This window comes from Podarcis tiliguerta (genome assembly GCF_965153285.1).
Source record: "Podarcis tiliguerta genome assembly, chromosome: 18".
NCBI classification, from domain to species: Eukaryota; Metazoa; Chordata; class Lepidosauria; order Squamata; family Lacertidae; genus Podarcis; species Podarcis tiliguerta.
The window spans coordinates 4,951,363-4,970,358 of NC_139551.1; the positions used below are offsets into that span (position 1 = coordinate 4,951,363).

General features: G+C 50.2%; 2 protein-coding genes across 3 annotated transcripts; both read right to left on the reverse strand.

Annotated features, from left to right (window-relative positions):
- Positions 1 to 5,025: 5,025 nt before the first annotated feature.
- DDA1 (DET1 and DDB1 associated 1) lies at positions 5,026 to 14,521 on the reverse strand. 2 transcript variants are annotated; one of them, XM_083422008.1, is made up of 5 exons: positions 14,433 to 14,521; positions 11,931 to 12,011; positions 9,345 to 9,396; positions 8,016 to 8,077; positions 5,026 to 6,255 (listed from the first exon to the last, which is right to left on the reverse strand). In XM_083422008.1, the coding sequence occupies exons 1-5, from the start codon at positions 14,433 to 14,435 to the stop codon at positions 6,145 to 6,147; spliced, it is 309 nt and encodes a 102-aa protein (XP_083278134.1). In that variant the 5' UTR covers positions 14,436 to 14,521; the 3' UTR covers positions 5,026 to 6,144. The 2 variants fall into 2 exon arrangements, with proteins under 2 accessions (XP_083278134.1, XP_083278133.1); XM_083422007.1 differs by lacking the exon at positions 14,433 to 14,521 and adding an exon at positions 13,024 to 13,238.
- Positions 14,522 to 16,242: 1,721 nt separating this feature from the next.
- Positions 16,243 to 17,964, reverse strand: MRPL34 (mitochondrial ribosomal protein L34). The gene is made up of 2 exons (XM_083422064.1): positions 17,852 to 17,964; positions 16,243 to 16,806 (listed from the first exon to the last, which is right to left on the reverse strand). Exons 1-2 carry the CDS (start codon positions 17,872 to 17,874, stop codon positions 16,512 to 16,514), a joined length of 318 nt encoding a protein of 105 aa, XP_083278190.1. The 5' UTR covers positions 17,875 to 17,964; the 3' UTR covers positions 16,243 to 16,511.
- Between the last annotated feature and the right edge of the window lie 1,032 nt (positions 17,965 to 18,996).

The following is an 18,996-nucleotide window of genomic DNA, read 5'->3' on the forward strand; positions in this document are numbered from 1 at the left end:
GGGGATTTTTTTTGTTTTTGCTTTTCCTGACGGTGCTCGTAAAAAAGCAGACGGGGGGGTGGGGGCGAGAAGGGATGGTTCTGGAAAATCCATGATTTTTAATTTTTTTTATAATTTCCAGTGGCAGGGAAAACGAAGGCCGGGGAGACAGCGCCTCGCCTTTGCAACATGTGAAAGAGACCGGTGTGTGCTTTTTTCTCTCAAAAAAGGACAAAATTCTTGCAATAAGGACTTCAGCTTGCAGTAGCAGTGCCAAGGATGGAATTTAAATGCCAACCTGCCGCCTTTTCTTAATTTGCTGTGTGAATAGGATAGAAGCAGGGAGAGTTTAGGCCATGTTTTTTTTTTGGGGGGGGGGAGGGAAATTCACAATGAATTACAGGTATTCTGCCATTTTTAATTTGGTGCAAGCCGGAAAGTTGGTCACCGTAGCTTAGAGAGGTAGTCACAGGTAAAACGTTTAGCCATTTGGGGAAATGGGCAGGGCGGAAATGGCAAGGCTTTGTGTGGGGTTGGTATCTGCCCCCCTTCTTTTCCCACAGTCGTGAAACTCTATGTCCTACGGAGGGGAAAACCCCCAGCCCTTTGCGCCCAACCACAGCTACTTAAAGAGTACACAGGTCTCCCTGCTCCAGCTGTTTCGGAATCGCATCACCATCACACGCACCGAATCCCAGCTTGCAAAACGCTGCGGTTAGTGCTTCGCTCACCGTAGAAGGGATGCGGTTAGGGCCACCTTCCCCCTCCGTCCGTCGCGGCCCCCCCAAATGGATCACGCCGCAAGCCGAGACACAGAATCTCAGGTCAGTTCCCGAGGAAACGTCAACTTTTGTCTTTCCCCCCCCATTCGCCATCTGACTTACGGGGAGGGCCGCTTTGCAGAAAGAAAGAAACAAAGAAATCGCCCCGCTCTCCAGATCTCTAGCTGTGTTTCCCACGACTTTGCTGGATTCGACGCATCGTTGGCCAATAGCGCAATCCCCCCCCCCACTAAAAAAGCCATTGAAAGCAGCCATGTGCTGCGAGGAACTTAAAGACACGACGGCCGCTTCTGTCGCCGACCCTTTGGGCTGGCGAGGCAAGGAAGAGCAGCACCCACATGTCTACATCTGCAAGCCGCTCTCTGAAAAACATCAGCTGTGGCGGACGAAAGAATGGACTGCATTTGCTTATATCGTTCTTCCACAGCGGATGAGCTTACGTTATTATTATTATTTTGCAACGGGCAACAAGCTTTTTTCCCTTTCTTTTCAGTAACAGCAATAACGCGACGATAGCAGGTGGGGATGGGGGCCGACGACCCTTACGGATTTCTTGCAGACGACCATATTTTTTGCTCTATAAGACTCACTTTTCCCCTCCTAAAAAACAAGGGGAAATGTGTGCGCGTCTTACGGAGCGAATGCAGGCTGCGCAGCTATCCCAGAAGCCAGAACAGCAAGAGGGATTGCTGCTTTCGCTGCGCGGCCATCCCTCTTGCTGTTCCGGCTTCTGAGATTCAGAATATTTCTTTTCTTGTTTTCCTCCTCCAAAAACTCGGTGCGCCTTGTGGTCTGGTGCGTCTTATAGAGCGAAAGATACGGCACAGCTTTCAAGCTGTCTGCAAGCTCCCGTTCCCTGGAGAAACAGGCCTGTGTGGTTTTTAGTGGGAAAGTGGGGTGAAATCTTGTGGTCTGGTGTGTCTTATAGAGCGAAAAATACGGTATGCATTAATGCCAGAAAAGGCTTGCCGGGTTCTTGTCACCTCACAAGGTGATGGGACGAGGGTCCAGTTTGAGGAAGGGTCCATTTGCCCCCAAGAACAGGACACAATTTAGCCAAAGTGGGCGAGCGCTTAACCCACTGTAGTAAAAGCGACCAACAGGTTATAGACGCTGTCTTCGCATTGCCTTTATTGTAGAAGGTGCATCGACGGTGGCCCACTAATTCATCGCCCTTCATGATGTCAGCCTACCAAAGCTTCAAACCCGGTGGGGGGGGGGATGGAATTTGGGGGAACGCCTCTCTGATGCAACAGGGATCCTTGAAGGTGATAGGGAGGTGGTGGTGAGAATGCAGAGTTCGTAGACCCCCCAAAAAACCCCAGCACCCCCCACCCACCCATGGCAAAGCCCGAACACAGATTCCTGCGAGCAAAATTATACAAGCCCCTGTGTCAATGTCTTACAATGAACTGTCCGAAAGAATTGTGGGGAGGGGGTTTGTGGTTGTCGTCGGAGCGGGACAAGAAAAAAAGGGGAGCAGTACTATTATTATTTATTAACTTGCTGCGTTTTAATTTATTTTTGGCGTCTCGGACAAAGGAAGGAAACAAAGCGTTGGGGCGGGTTTTCGATTTCTTTTAAGTTATTTTTTTGTCATATTTTTGTAATATCAGCAGAAATGCAATAAAAAAAAAAGATATATTTCAACAAGAGGGGAGCGAGACCCCCGGGGAAGAATTATTGCACACACCTCACAAACGATCTCTTCTCCATTGCTAGAAGATACACAGGGTCCCTTCTCCCAAACTCTTGGATTTGAAAGAAGTTTTAAGAATCAAATGGGAGTATGCAAAAATCACAATGGCGGGGGGAACCGTGAAGCCAGTCAGCGCCTCAACATAGCTCCATCCTTTTGCAGTGGTACCTTGGTTCTCAAACTTAATCCGTTCCGGCAGTCTGTTCCAAAACCAAAGCGTTCCAAAACCAAGGCATGCTTTCCCATAGAAAGTAATGCAAAGTGGATTAATCCGTTCCAGACTCTTAAAAACAACCCCTAAAATGGCAATTTAACATGAATTTTACTATCTAAAGAGGCCATTGAAATTAAAATGAAAGCAATAATCAACGTACAGTGGTACCTCAGGTTACATACCTCAGCTTCAGGTTACATACGCTTCAGGCTACAGACTCTGCTAACCCAGAAATAGTGCTTCAGGTTAAGAACTTTGCTTCGGGATGAGAACAGAAATCGTGCTTCGGCGGCACAGCAGCAGCAGCAGGAGGCCCCATTAGCTAAAGTGGTGCTTCAGGTTAAGAACAGTTTCAGGTTAAGAACGGCCCTCCGGAACGAATTAATTACTTAACCCAAAGTACCACTGTACTGTAGGGACGCGGGTGGCGCTGTGGGTAAAACCTCAGGGCCTAGGACTTGCCGATCGAAAGGTCGGCGGTTCGAATCCCCGCGGCGGGGTGAGCTCCCGCTGTTCGGTCCCAGCGCCTGCCAACCTAGCAGTTCGAAAGCACCTCCAGGTGCAAGTAGATAAATAGGGACCGCTTACTAGCGGGAAGGTAAACGGTGTTTCCGTGTGTTGCGCTGGCTCGCCAGATGCGGCTTTGTCACGCTGGCCACGTGACCCGGAAGTGTCTGCGGACAGCGCTGGCTCTTGGCCTTTAGAGTGAGATGAGCGCACAACCCTAGAGTCTGGCAAGACTGGCCCGTACGGGCAGGGGTACCTTTACCTTTACCTCTTTACCACTGTACTGTACTATAAAGTAAATAAGACAGTATAGTAGATGATTATTATTATTATTTTTTTTTAAATCTTACTTGCACTGATGATAGTCATTGTTTAGATGAGGGGCTTTTATCCATTTCCGCAATCGCACAATCAATCAATCAGTAGCTGAACTGGGTTCCACAGTCACAAAAACAAATGAACTGAAAAAGCCTCAAAAACAAAACCGCAAAACAAATAGGAAAAACAAAAGCGCCAAACTTAATGCATTCCAGAAGTCTGTTTGTTCAAAAAGCAAGGCGCAGTTCTGATTGGTGCAGGCACACTGGAAACAATAGCCGACAGCCACATCGGACGTCCGGCTTCCGAAAAATGTTCAATAACCGGAACGCTTACTTCCGGGTTTTCGGTGTTTGGGAACCAAGGCGTTTGAGAACCAAGGTACCACCGTACCAGACATTGGGATATATCAGTATATTGCGATGTTTAGCTAGCGATGTATCATGATGTCGAAAACTGGGCATTGCCCAGCCCTACTCCTCACGGTCTCCTTTCCCGCATGACCTCTAAATTGAAGTCCGGGGGGGCGGTCCCCCAACCTGGAGCAGATTTATGGGGTGCCTGGGAGGAATAGTCCCATTGCATGGCTAAAAGTCTAGCGGAACTGTAGGGTTAGATTCCTTGGTTGTGGTTCCTGCGCTCTAGGAGGGTTGGACTCATAGCTGTCAACATTTCCCTTTTTTACAGGGAAATTCCCTTATTCCAAATAGGATTCCTTGCAACAAAAGGGAAATAATTGACAGGTATGGTTGGACTTGGGATGCGGGTGGCGCTGTGGGTTAAACCACAGAGCCTAGGACTTGCCGATCAGAAGGTCGGCGGTTCAAATCCCCGCAATGACGGGGTGAGCTCCTGTTGCTCGGTCCCTGCTCCTGCCAACCTAGCAGTTCGAAAGCATGTCAAAGTGCAAGTAGATAAATAGGTACCACTCCGGCGGGAAGGTAAACGGCGTTTCCGTGCACTGCTCTGGTTCGCCAGAAGCGGCTTAGTCCTGCTGGCCACATGACCCGGAAGCTGTACGCCAGTTCCCTCGGCCTATAGAGCGAGATGAGCGCCGCAACCCCAGAGTCGGCCACAACTGGACCTAACGGTCAGGGGTCGCTTTACCTTTTTATGGTTGGACTGCAAGGCCCTTGGTGAGTCCATCGCAACTCTGTACGATACAGCGGCCGTCGAAAAGGACGGCTTTTACTTAACTCAGGTCTGTTCAGTTCAGAAGAAGAAGAGGAGGTGTTTGGATTTGATATCCCACTTTATCACTACCCTAAGGAGTCTCAAAGCGGCTAACATTCTCCTTTCCCTTCCTCCCCACAATAAACACTCTGTGAGGTGAGTGGGCCTGAGAGACTTCAAAGAAGTGTGACTAGCCCAAAGTCACCCAGCAGCTGTGTGTGGAGGAGTGGAGACGTGAACCCGGTTCACCAGATTACGAGTCTACCACTCCTAACCGCTACACCACGCTGGCTCTCAACGGGGCCAACCCGGCACAGCTCACGGCGCAGAACCCCGAAATAAACCCAGCCAAATTGGTGAGAAAGATCCTTCTTTATTCTACTGCAAAAGTTGCACAGAACTGGTCCATTCATAGAGTGATCTGAGAGAGAGAGAGAGAGAGAGAGAGAGAGAGAGAGAAAGAGATTTGCGGGGGGTGGGTCAGGGGATGGAGGGAGAAAGGGGTCGGTGACAAGCAGAAATGTTTTCCTTTCCTCTTCGCAACCTACGGCTGACATGCTAACAAAACTCCCCAGAACAGAAAGCTAAAGATGGGTGTGTTTTTTTTTTTAATAATAAAAATAAAAACAATACAGCAGTTATCAGCTAAAGAGGACACGACACGTCTGGCGAAGAGGATCCATCGAAGAAGGACCGTCGACCATATTTCTTTTAATTAAAAAAGAGAAGCTTTTCCAGAAAACGAAAAGATCGAAATGAAAGGGGAGAGGGAGGTCAGGATACAGCCTCCCTGCCTCAGATCACACTTAGATTAGGAGGTGCAAAGGAAAAATTTGAAAACCACACCCCCTCTTTTACACACGCCAGTAATTGTACAGATGGGAGCTTTGATTCCACAAAAAAGTCAGGGGGGTGTTTCAGTATGAGCTTGGATACAGTTCACGTTAGTACAAAGATATTTTTCTTTTTTTTGGGGGGGGGGGAGAGATTAGCCGCAAAAGTGTGTGTGGGGTGTGTGTCTTTTTTTTTGCCTTTCCCCCCAATCAGAAAGGGAATGGATCACAGTTTAAACATCATTTTGTACTCCCAACTTGTTGCAACAGAGAGAGCGAGAGAGCACATAAATAATAATGGAGAGAAAAAATGGAAGAAGAAACCCCCCTCTCTCTCTCTTCTGCCCCACGAAATACTCCCCAGGCCATGCCTCTTTCACCCCCGCTTTCGCCAACACACACACACAAATAAACAGAAATAAATACATTGGCTGCTACAGATCTGAAGTGGCTGCATAGTGAAGGGTGGACCAGGAGAGGAAGAAAGGCGAGCCGATTGTGGAAATGTGTGTGTGTTGGTGTGCGTACATGGTCAACAGACACTCCCCCCCCCACCACAAAAAAAATACCACACAGGAAGCCCCTGTAAATTTTAACACAGAAGACAAGCAAAAAAAAGAAAAAAGTTTGTTTTAGTTTTTAAGTGTCCTCATTCATATCCTGGCTGTCCGTCCGGGCGATTTTCCGGGGTGGGGCTGAATTCTCCCCTTCTATTTCCACTTGTTCGGGGTCTCGTTTCTTCGCTGCGTTCTGACGGGAGCAAGCAGAGAGCGAGAGAGATGGAGGGTAGGTTAAGAGATTGATCGCTGATCGGGTTCAGAGCGATTCGTACACAGGTTTTCGCCCCCGAAGTGAAGAAACGAGGCGGTTCGCCCACAAACAAAAACGGCAAAGAGGCAAGTTAAATTGGCAAAGTACGCCCCCAACATCCTTAGGGGTCGACCCAAAGAAATGAACCGGGAGGGGTCTGTTTGCTTTGACGGGAGGCGAATGTTACACTCCAGGCAGACCCACCAAAATGAATGGACACAAGAGACTCGGGTCTGTTGGTTTCAGTGGGTCTACTCTGGGTGTAACAGGGACGCGGGTGGCGCTGTGGGTTAAACCACAGAGCCTAGGGCTTGCTGATCAGAAGGTTGGTGGTTCGAATCCCCATAACGAGGTGAGCTCCCGTTGCTCGGTCCCTGCTCCTGCCAACCTAGCAGTTCGAAAGCACGTTAGAGTGCAAATAGATAAATAGGTACCACTCCGGCGGGAAGGTAAACGGCGTTTCCGTGCGCTGCTCTGGTTTGCCAGAAGCGGCTTAGTCCTGCTGGCCACATGACCCGGAAGCTGTACGCCGGCTCCCTCGGCCAATAAAGCGAGATGAGCGCCGCAACCCCAGAGTCGGCCACGACTGGACCTAATGGTCAGGGGTCCCTTTACCTTTACTCGGGGTGTAACACAGCTGGATACAATTTCAAAGGGTTGTGTGCATGTTTTGGGGCTTACGTGCATAATTCATTATTATTATCATCGATTTTGTTTACTGAGAGCTTCCCAGAGCACTTTGCGATGTAACAATTCAACTGTTTATATACAGTCGTACCTTGGATCCTGAACGCCTTACGAGTCAAACGTTTTGGCTCCTGAACGCCGCAAAGCTGGAAGTGAGTGTTCCAGTTTGCGAACGTTCTTTGGAACCCAAACGTCCGGCGCGGCTTCTGATTGGCTGCAGGAGCTTCCTAAAGCCAATCGGAAGCCGTGCCTTGGTTTGCGAACGTTTTCGGAAGTCGGACGGCTTTCCGGAACGGATTCCGTTCGACTTCCGAGGTACCACTGTATGTGTGTGTGTGTGTGTGTATGTGTATATATTCAATCGCTGCCCCGCAAGACGAAATTAATTCGTTCTGCGAGTTTTTTCGTTCTCCGAGTTTTTTCGTCTTGCGGAGCACCGCTGTGTATTGACGGTTTCCCATAGGAATGCATTGACAGTTTTAAGAAAAAGGCGCAAGACGTTTTGTCTTGCGAAGCAAGCCCATAGGGAAATCCGTCTTGCGAAGCAACTCAGAAAACGAAAAACTCTTTCGTCTTGCGAGTTTTTCGTCTTCCGAGGCATTTGTCTTGCGAGGTACCACTGTATATATATATTCAATCGCTGTACCACTGTATATATATATATATAATCAATCGCTTTTAAAACAACGGTATGTACAAAAGAATTGTAATATAAATAGAGCAGAGAAAACGACAGCCCACATACAGAAATCAATTCAGAACCAACAGGAATAAAGTTCTCATAAGGTTTATGGCAGCTTTAGCAAGAGCCCCAAACAGGACAGATGTGGTCCAGGAGCGTAAGGCCAGGGTCGGCAGGTGGCGGCGTATGAAAAGAGGCTCTGTAGCCGTTTCCTACCACCCACCTTGCAGGGGACCTGAACGAAACTTTGAAGGCCTCCCTCCCTCGCCTTTCCTTTTCCTTTTGAAATTAGACAAGACTGCGCAAATTGCTAGCAGAGCACGTTCCGTACCTTTTTGTCCCACTGCTGATGTAGGTAACGCAAAAGTATGTTCGTCTTTTCTGTTACTATAACTGTTGGAAGAGAGAACATAAAGGACATTATCACAATAAATTTCTTTGTTTTAAATGGCCGTATAGTTTTACACATCCCTTGGGAAGACAGGCGAACTAATGCCAGTGTACTGGAAGAAGCAAAGATCACCGGCGTTGAAGCAATGATTCTTCAACATCAACTTCGTTCAGTGGCGTAGCGTGGGTTGTCAGCACCCGGGGCAAGGCAAGTAATTTGCGCCCCCTAACCCGTGGATTTGCGCCCCCTAACCCTAACCCCCAGATGTTGCGCCCGGTGCGGCCGGGGCCCCCCCCGCACCCCCCCCCCCGCTACGCCACTGACTTCGTTGAACTGGTCATGTTGTGTGGATGCCTGATGATCGTCTTCCAAAGCAACGCCTCTATTCCGAACTTGAAAATGGTAAGCGTAATGATGGTGGACGACGAAATAGGCTTAAAGACTCTCTCAAGGCAAATCTTTTAAAATGTAGTATAAACACCGACAACTGGGAATCACTGGCCTGCGAGCGCTCCAGTTGGAGAACAGCCTTTACCAAAGGTGTCATGGGCTTTGAAGACACTCAAACTCAGGACGCAAGGGAGAAATGTGCAAAGAGGAAGGCACGCTTGGCAAACCCTCACTGTGATGAACTCCCACCCCGAAACCTATGTCCCCACCGTGGAAGGATGTGTGGATCCAGAATTGGCCTCCACAGTCACTTACGGACTCACTGTTAAAAGCATGTTCATGGAAGACAATCTTACTCGGCTACGAGGGATCGCCAAAGAAGAATATATGGGGAAGGATGTGCAGTTTTTAAAATCTATTTATAAAGACATTTATATATGCCTCTATTGTTCACAACTGGCTTGTGACAATAAACCACATAATAAAAGCCATGCAGAAAGTTAAGATCAGGTAACTATTGCGGAAAGATATACTTTGCTGCCTGCATAAGGCTTACAGAAATGGAAAGTTTACAGCAGGCACTAGCTGAGAAGCTGCCCGCAGGACCTTGTGGCAGAGAGTTCCATAGGCTCAGTTTATTATAGCCAAATGAACCTCACCGGCTCGGGGAACGACCGGTGGTGTTCCTGCAGGTGATCTCAGGTGCCTGTGTCCCTGTCGACGTTCCTGGACCCCGTCTCCCAGCAACCACGATGGCCAGCATGACCAATGGTCAAGGGCGACGGTGGAAGGGGATGCCCAGCAAGATCCGGAGGGCCACAGATATTTCCCAAGTGCAAAGCTCAAGAAAAGAGGAGGAGCGAAAAAGCCAGTGCTTACTTTGTTCTGACGGATATTCCCTCGTAGGGAGATATACTGATGGCCTTCTGTTCTGTAAATTGAAAAAGAAGGAGAGAATGAGATTTTTTTGCGTGAGAGAGAGATCTTTGAAGCTCAACCATCACCTTGCTGATTACCCACATTGTCCCGGTAACTTGGTTCTTCTTGAAGATACTTGCCCACAAGGGCAAAAACAAAACTACAAACAAACCTCTGCCTGCAAAGAGCTTACAGGTTAAAAAATAAAAGGTCCTTGGGGTCACTGTGCCCCTGAAGGACCAGGTGCGCAGCCTGGGAGTCGTTTTGGACTCACAGCTGTGGGTCTGCGCTCTGGGAGAGAGACGATCTCGCCAAGACTTTAAGATGCTAGCCCTCATGGTTCTGAATAAAGGGCTGATTCCAACAGGAAAATAGAACAGGACCCAAGTTTCTGCATTTTAAAAATATTAAGCCGATGCACACTCAGTTTTTACACACATAAACATGAAGGCACAGACGAACTGTGAGGTCAGACTTTGCCCGTAATTTCTGAGAACATGGTTGCAGATTTGAAAGCCATTTGTGTGTTGCTGCTTTTAAAAAAAAAAGGACCTGCTTATAATACGGATATTCCATTTTTGTTCGTTCCCCTCCGCTGCCCAATTCCTACAGACAGATAGCACAATCCATTAATTTATAATCCATTGTTTGGCCTCTGCCTTCAACCCAAAGGAAAGCAGTGCCTAACCTGATAACAGAATAAATGATGTAAGGAGCGACTTTAAATGATTTCGAGGATCTTGCGAGTGCAATCTCAGAGCCTCTGTCTATAAACTTTGCGAATTCTTGGACAACAGGGGAGGTTCCTGGAGAGAAATGTTGTCCCTCTTCAAAAACCCAGATAACTACTGACTTGTCAGCTTGACATTTAATACTGGGATTACTGTAATTCAACAGCCGGTCTGCGAGCGCTTAGAAAAGGATGCTATGATTACTAAGACGTAGCATTGTTGTTTAGTCATTTAGTCGTGTCTGCCTCTTTGTGACCCCCTGGACCAGAGCACGCCAGGCACTCCTGTCTTCCACGGCCTCCCGCAGTTTGGTCAAACTCATGCTGGTAGCTTCGAGAACACTGTCCCACCATCTCGTCCTCTGTCGTCCCCTTCTCCTTGTGCCCTCCATCTTTCCCAGCATCAGGGTCTTTTCCAGGGAGTCTTCTCTTCTCATGAGGTGGCCAAAGTCTTGGAGCCTCAGCTTCAGGATCTGTCCTTCCAGTGAGCACTCAGGGCTGATTTCCTTAAGAATGGAGAGGTTTGATCTTCTTGCAGTCCATGGGGCTCTCAAGAGTCTCCAGAATATCTAAAGTACTACCACACAAACGACAGAGCAAGATTGTTTTCTGCCGCGCCGGAGGGGAGGACCCAAACCAATAGATTCACGTTGAAAGGAAGGAGATTCCGACTAAACACCAGGAAGAAATTTCTGAGGGTAAGAGCTGTTCACAGGTGGAACTCACTCCCTCAGGAGATGGGGGACTCTATAATTCCTTGCAGGTTTCTAAACAAAGGTTGGATGGTCTCCACCCCTATCGTTCTGCCCGGAGACTGAAGTCCAGTGCCGAGGGCCTTCTGGCGGTTCCCTCACTGCGAGAAGCCAGAAACAGGGAACCAGGCAGAGGGCCTTCTCGGTGGTGGCGCCCGCCCTGTGGAACGCCCTCCCGCCAGATGTCAAAGAGAACAACAACTACCAGACTTTTAGAAGACATCTGAAGGCAGTCCTGTTTAGGGAAGCTTTTAATGTTTGATGCATTCCTGTATTTTAATATTTTGTTGGAAGCCGCCCAGAGTGGCTGGGGAAGCCCAGCCAGATGGGCGGGGTATAAATAATAAATTATTATTATTATTAATTGCCATGCACGATTTAGTTGAGATTCCTGCATGCAAGGGGTGGGACTAGAAGATCCACAGGATCCCTTCCAACTTGACAATGTTGTTGTTGTTTAGTCGTTTAGTCGTGTCCGACTCTTCATGTCCCCATGGACCAGAGCATGCCAGGCACTCCTGTCTTCCACTGCCTCCCACAGTTTGGTCAAACTCATGCTGGTAGCTTCGAGAACACTGTCCCACCATCTCGTCCTCTGCCGTCCCCTTCTCCTTGTGCCCTCCATCTTTCCCAGCATCAGGGTCTTTTCCAGGGAGTCTTCTCTTCTCCTGAGGTGGCCAAAGTCTTGGAGCCTCAGCTTCAGGATCTGTCCTTCCAGTGAGCACTCAGGGCTGATTTCCTTCCAAATGGAGAGGTTTGATCTTCTTGCAGTCCATGGGACTCTCAAGAGTCTCCTCCAGCACCAGAATTCAAAAGCATCCATTCTTCGGCGATCAGCCTTCTTGATGGTCCAGCTCTCACTTCCATACATCATTACTGGAACTTGACAATACTACGATTCTATGAAATTGTGCACAAATGGAGTGTCTTGGTGGGAGATCAATTCTGGGTTCACCCCCCCAAAAAACCCTGAAATAACCAGGACCCTCAACCCTCGAAAAGACTCTCTGAAAGGACCTCAAGTGCGACTCTTTGTTGGATCTCAAGCCAAGAGTTGGTACTCACCGATGCTTTACATACAGAATCTGCGTGGAAACGGCTGAAATTGCTTTTATTGTAGACAGGCAACCCTTTCAGAAAATCAGCCTGGAATGAAGCAAAACAGAAAGGAAAGTGAAACCACAGACAGACTTTTAAAGAGCGTCTTTTGGGGCGGACGCTCCCCCTTTGCTTTTCTCTTGCTCTCATCAGCTCCATTCAGCGTGCCACAAATTCAGAAAGCTGCCTGACCCTTCGCAGCCCTTAAGGACTAGAAACTTGATCCCTCCCCTCCTGCAAAAAACCCTTAATTTTAGCAACGTATTTTTATTATCATTATATATATAGGTAAAGGTAAAGGGACCCCTGACCATTAGGTCCAGTCGTGGCTGTCTCTGGGGTTGCAGCGCTCATCTCGCTTTACTGGCCGAGGGAGCCGGCGTACAGCTTCCGGGTCATGTGGCCAGCAGGACTAAGCCGCTTCTGGCAAACCAGAGCAGCGCACGGAAACGCCGTTTACCTTCCCGCCGGAGCTGTACCTATTTATCTACTTGCACTTCAACGTGCTTTCGAACTGCTAGGTTGGCAGGAGCAGGGACGGAGCAACGGGAGCTCACCCCGTCACGGGGATTCGAACCGCCGACCTTCTGATCAGCAAGTCCTAGGCTCTGTGGTTTAACCCACAGCACCACCTGCGTCCCTCTTGTTAAATATATATATGTTGCCCCTAAAAAGTAAGTTACTAGTCTTTGTGGTTCCAAATATAGTCAATTCAAAATAGGAAGATGCCCTATATAAAGCCCTAGACTCAAATTGTCACATCTGCAATCCACTGGGTAGCTTAATAATAATAATAATAATAATAATAATAATAATAATTTTTTTATACCCCGCCCTCCCCAGCCAAGACCGGGCTCAGGGCGGCTTAGTTGGTTAGAGTGCAGTGCTGATAACGCCAAGGTTCGATTCCTGTCAGGGACAGCTGCAAATTCTTACATTGCAAGGGGGTTGGACTAGATGGTTGCCAGGGTCCCAACTCTACAATCCCGTGATTTCTTCTATGATCTAGGCAGGCCTCACCGCAACCTATAAGCACCCCTGAAACAGGCAGCCGACTCACCCCAACGCAGAATCCGCTAACCTCTCTCGGAGGCATATTCTTGCTGCACAGAAACCATCCAGACCAACAACAAAAAGCGTGGCACAACAGTTGGGGTGTCAGGCTACAGCCTGGCAGAGGCCTGAGTTCGAATCCCAACTCAGCAACACAAAGCTCACTGCGGCAACTTTGCAGCCAGCGGCTGACTCTCTTAAATTAGCCTACGTTTCAGGGCTGTTGTGAGGCGGAAGTAGGGAGAAATGCATAAACCCCCTGACAACAAAGCTTGCTCTCTGAGCAAAGCCAACACCCCCAGCAGGAAACCTACTCAACGGTCGCCCCGAACGCCCGTGTCCCCCCCATGCCGACAGCAAAGCCCGGACCTTTCTGAGAGCAAACACTAAAAGCAACATTTTCCAGACACCCCACACACGCAGGTCTGGGGTCTTCCCAAGTCACCCCAGTCTCGCCGACTGTCCCCCAAAATTTGCACCTCCTGCCCTATAAGCTCATTAAGACACCCCCTAGCCCCCACCTGGGCTTTGTTAACACAGCAACCCAAAAGGGGGGCTTCTCCCCGCCAGTCGTAAGAAAACCCTGATGGAAGGGGGATGGGAGGGGGGGAGAAGCCCCATAAAGCTCCCAAACAGCTCCCCCCATTCACTGGGGGGGGGGGTTAGAGGCAGAAACAAGGACCACACCGATGGCCTCCTCTTTTCCTCATGAGGCTCCCCCCTCCACCGCCGACCTGAAAGCACCCCAGACCCCAGTCGGCCTCCCCGCCCCACAGATGACCCCCCCCCGCTTAGCCCCACGTTGCCACCAGTTCGTAATGCACAGCACCCCAACCCCTCCCCACCCCACAGATGAGACCCCCCCGCTTAGCCCCACGTTGCCACCAGTTCGTAATGCACAGCACCCCAACCCCTCCCCACCCCACAGATGAGACCCCCCCCCGCTTAGCCCCACGTTGCCACCAGTTCGTAATGCACAGCACCCCAACCCCACTGGACCCCCCTAAAAACTGCCCCCTAAAAGCACATCCTCCCCCCCAAAAAAACCAGAGACCCAGGCCTCCCCCCCCCTTGCAAGCCTTTGCACAGGACCCCCCCAGCCTCACTGGACACCCCCCAGCCTCAGTGCTGCACCCTAAAAGCACATTCTCCCCCCCCCCCAAAAAAAAACAGAGACCCGGGCCTCCCCCCCTTTGAAGCCTATGCACAACCCCCCCAAATAATAATCACCATGCTCCCCCAGGCCCCTTGCCCCACCTCCCCCAATGGGACCCCCCCACCCAATGGAGGCTCCCCTCCCCCCCCTCCATGAGCCCCCCACCCTCCGCCCCGCCCCCCAAGGAGGCCCCCCACCCGTTGGTGGGGCTCCTTCCCCCGGGGGAGGGGCCTGCGCGGGGCGGGCGGCCGCCCACCTACCATCTTCCCCCTCCAGGCGCCTCCTCAGCAACTTCTCGCCCCCCCTCCGGCCGCCGCCGCCTCCCCGGCCCCCCTCTCACAGCGAGGCCACGCCCTCAGCCGGCGCCCATTGGCTGTCCCGAGGCGGAAGCGGCGTCGCCATTGGCCCGCGCGGCTGCCGCTCCGAGGGCCACGCAACTCCTCCGCCCTCCCTCCCTCCCTCGCGCGCGCGCGCCGCCCTTTCGCTCTGCCGCCGCCGCCGCCGCGGAAAAGGGAAGGCGAGTCAGAGGGAGGGAAGGCCGGATGTCGGTGGGCGGGGCTTCCGGCAGGGCATGCCGGGAAATGGAGTTTCAACAAGAGGCCTGGGTTTTTAAAGGGGCTCCGGCTGCAAGAGCAAAGGGCGGGAGGGGCTGGAGGAGGCAGCTGCACCTGACGGGTTCCTGCCTGCAGAAGCGGCTGCCTAAGCAGGGATCTGGGCGGGGCTGGAGGAGGCAGCTGCACCTGACGGGTTCCTGCCTGCAGACGCGGCTGCCTAAGCAGGGATCTGGGCGGGGGTGGAGGAGGCAGCTGCACCTGACGGGCTCCTGCCTGCAGAAGCGGCTGCCTAAGTAGGGATCTGGGCAGGGCTGGAGGAGGCAGCTGCACCTGATGGGTTTCTGCCTGCAGAAGCAGCTGCCTAAGTAGGAATCTGGGCAGGGCTGCACCTGAAGGGTTCCTGCCTGCAGAAGCGGCTGCCTAAGCAGGGATCTGGGCGGGGCTGGAGGAGGCAGCTGCACCTGACGGGTTCCTGCCTGCAGAAGCGGCTGCCTAAGCAGGGATCTGGGCGGGGCTGGAGGAGGCAGCTGCACCTGATGGGTTTCTGCCTGCAGAAGCGGCTGCCTAAGCAGGGATCTGGGCGGGGCTGGAGGGGCAGCTGCACCTGACGGGTTCCTGCCTGCAGAAGCGGCTGCCTAAGCAAGGATCTGGGCGGGGCTGGAGGAGGCAGCTGCACCTGACGGGTTCCTGCCTGCAGAAGTGGCTGCTTAGGCAAGAATCTGGAAGGTGCTGGGGATTTTATCCAGGCATGGAGGCGCAATGGTGTGGGGCTGGAGGTTTTCTGCATAAATCACCTTCCTATGTTCCTATATGCCTGTTGTCTTTGTCCATGGAGTTTTCTTGGCAGTGATACTGGAGTGGCTTGCCGTTTTTCCCAGTACAGTAGTACCTCGGGTTACATACACTTCAGGTTACATACGCTTCAAGTTACAGACTCCGCTAACCCAGAAATAGTGCTTCAGGTTAAGAACTTTGCTTCAGGATGAGAACAGAAATCGTGCTCCGGCAGCAGCAGGAGGCCCCCATTAGCTAAAGTGGTGCTTCAGGTTAAGAACAGTTTCAGGTTAAGAACGGACCTCCAGAACGAATTAAGTTCTTAACCCGAGGTACCACTGTAGTGATGTGTGGAAGTGAGAGCTTAAGAAGGCTGACCGCCAAAGAATTGATGCTTTTGCATTTTGGTGCTGGAGGAGACTCTTGAGAGTCCTATGGACTGCAAGAAGATCAAACCTCTCCATTCTGAAGGAAACCAGCCCTGTGTGCTCACTGGAAGGACAGATCCTGAAGCGGAGGCTCCAAGACTGTGGCCACCTCATGAGAAGAGAAGACTCCCTGGAAAAGACCCTGATGTTGGGAAAGATGGAGGGCGCAAGGAGAAGGGGACGACAGAGGACGAGATGGTGGGACAGTGTTCTTGAAGCTACCAGCATGAGTTTGACCAAACTGCGGGAGGCAGTGGAAGACAGTCGTGCCTGGCGTGCTCTGGTCCAGGGGGTCACAAAGAGTCAGACACAACTAAACAACAACAACAATTTATTTGCTTTGCAGAAAGGCGGGAAATAAATCTCGATTCCTGAACGCCAATGACACATACGAAAGTTATCGGTTTCGATTCAGCTGACAAATCCCCATAGAAAAATCCTTGGCTTCCAGTCCAAGCAAGGACCCAAGCAAAGACATTGCAGAAATGGAAGACCTTCTGTTCCAGTTTGTGGCGCACAAGACTCTTTAGCGCTTTATAGCAAAATGAACCGGTTTGAAGCTGTTGACGCGGGGGGTGTTTTTTCAATGGGTCAGAGACTTCCTTCCTTTCAACATCCGCCGCAGGATCACCTCGATGCCGCTGCGAGTGCGGATGCGCTTGATCCAGCCGTGCTTGTGTTTCCTCTTGAGGTTTGAGGGTTGGTACTCATTGCCGCGGGCTTTGGTCCGGATCTGTTGGCAGCCCCATAGCGTCACCGGCTGAGGGAAACTCCGGCAGGCAGCTGCTGGCTCTGGAGACAGCGGCATGGAGAAAAGGGAACTGATCCCACGCCGGTAAATCACAGCAGCCGAAATCCGTTGCATGAGGAGGAGGGAACTGGGGGTGGAGTGGGGGGAGAAAGAAAAGAGACCTTTTTGCTTCGTTTGTTGAGGTTTCATCACGACAGACATTTCTGTTTTTGTGTGTGTTGAGTTTTATATTTTTATAAGCGTACAGTCATACCTCTTGTTACGTTTGCTTCAGGTTAAATCTTTTCAGGTTGCGTCCCGCGGCGACCAGGAAGTACCGGAAAGGGTTACTTCCAGGTTTCGCCGTTCGCACATGCGCTCAAAATGACGTCATGCGCAGAAGCGCCGAATCGCGACCTGCGCATACACGGGTTGCGTTCTGCTCATGTTGCGAACAGGGCTCCGGAACGGATCCCGTTCGCAACCAGAGGTACCACTGTGTAAATTTTGGTGAGGACGTTCAGGTCTCAGTAGACCTCTCCTCTCCAGGCAACAAATGCGCTCTGTACATGCTCAGAAAGTACACTGTCTGCAGGGGGAAGGAAACACTTGCCTCTCAGACAGAGTTGTTCCACCTGGCCTTTGGCTTAGAATCAGTTTGATTCCCTCCCCCTCTTTCTTTTTTCCTTTCCTTCTCCTTCTGCGATGAGGCTACATTTTAATATATTAATGTTTCAATATTTTAATATTTCCCTCCCCATCTTTCTTTTTCCTTTCTCCTCCTGTGAAGAGGCTGCATCCTAATGTTTTAATGTTGTATCTTAATCTTTCAAATTGTATATTAATCCACTTGATTTTATTATTGGTTGTTAGCCGCCCTGAGCCCGGTCTTGGCTGGGGAGGGTGGGGTATAAATAAATTATTATTATTATTATGTTCACAGATATTCTGTGTATGCTCTGGTGCATATTCACACTCTGGAAGTGGAAGGAAAAGGCCCTGCACAAGGAACACCACGTCTTGCCACATGGCTTTAATAGATAAGGTGCACTCTGTGCATGCTCAGTGGCTTCAACCCCCAGGGGCAGTTCTGCGCATGCTCAGAAGCTTCAATCACTCTGTGCATGCTCAGAGGCTCCCAGCACAATTCAGGCCTCCCCCTCTCTCTGCTGCTGCTCCGGCCGAGCCCTTACCTGCCTCCTGCCAAGCTGACCATGTTCCCCTCGTCCCTCGCCCCGTCCTCTCGCTCCAGAAACGGAAGCGCTCCTTGGGCCCGTGACGTCGCACCAATCAAAATCGAAGGACTCGACCGGAAGAGGCGGTGCGCGTCCGCCGCTTTGCATCCCGAGTAGCGTAGGTTTGTTTTTTTTCCGGCGGAGGCGCGCTTCTCGGCTTCGACCAATAGAGGGCGGCGTCTCGCTGACGTCGGAGAGGTCGGGAAGAAGGAAAACACCTTGGCCCCGCCCCTCGTGACGCAACACGTAGGCGTCATTTGAATTGCTCCGCCCCCTCAGTTACAGTATTATGAGTTTGGCCTGTGACGCGCCTAGCAACAAAGAGGCGGGGAGAGAGAATTACCCAGCATGCTTTGCGCGCCTTATTTATTTTTTAATTTTTTTTTTATTATTCTTTATTTCGAGAGATACACATAGCAGGCTGCTATGGAAAACATTATTTATGTAATTATTTGGAAAAAAGTGATAGCGACGCGGTTATCCAGAGCGAAAACAACACTCCCCAGCGTGCTTTGCGGCAAGGCGCTTGCGCACTGCGCGCCAAAGCGAACCGAAAAGAGGGTTTTTGGCCCTCTCGAGTTGCCGTACATGTAGTCTTTCTCCATCTCTTCCTGAGAAATTAGCTTTCTATATACTGTAAAACTTTGTTAAGGCATATAAATGCCACTCAACGCATAAGTACAACCGTGTGATTCATCAATATAGACTGAAATATAATAAATAATAAATAAATAAATAATATAAAAAATTATTAAATAAAATAATTGCACAACATGCAAATAGAGTTTATAACCACATGAAATATATAAATTGGGGGCGGTTGTTGCATCTAAGTACATAACCAGAGTAGACCCCTTGAAAATCACTGGGCACGGCTAACATAAGTCCATTAATTTCACCATGCTTACTCTTTGTATATAGCTTAACTAGAAAAAAACCCCATGATTTAGAAATATAAGTCCGTATTTTAAAAATAAAAAAACAATAAAAAGGACTGCGTTGACATATACACACACATATTATATACGTACACACACACAGAGACTGATAAATTACACAACATGATGCAAAATGTACGTCCCATAATTTATATAGCTGTTTAT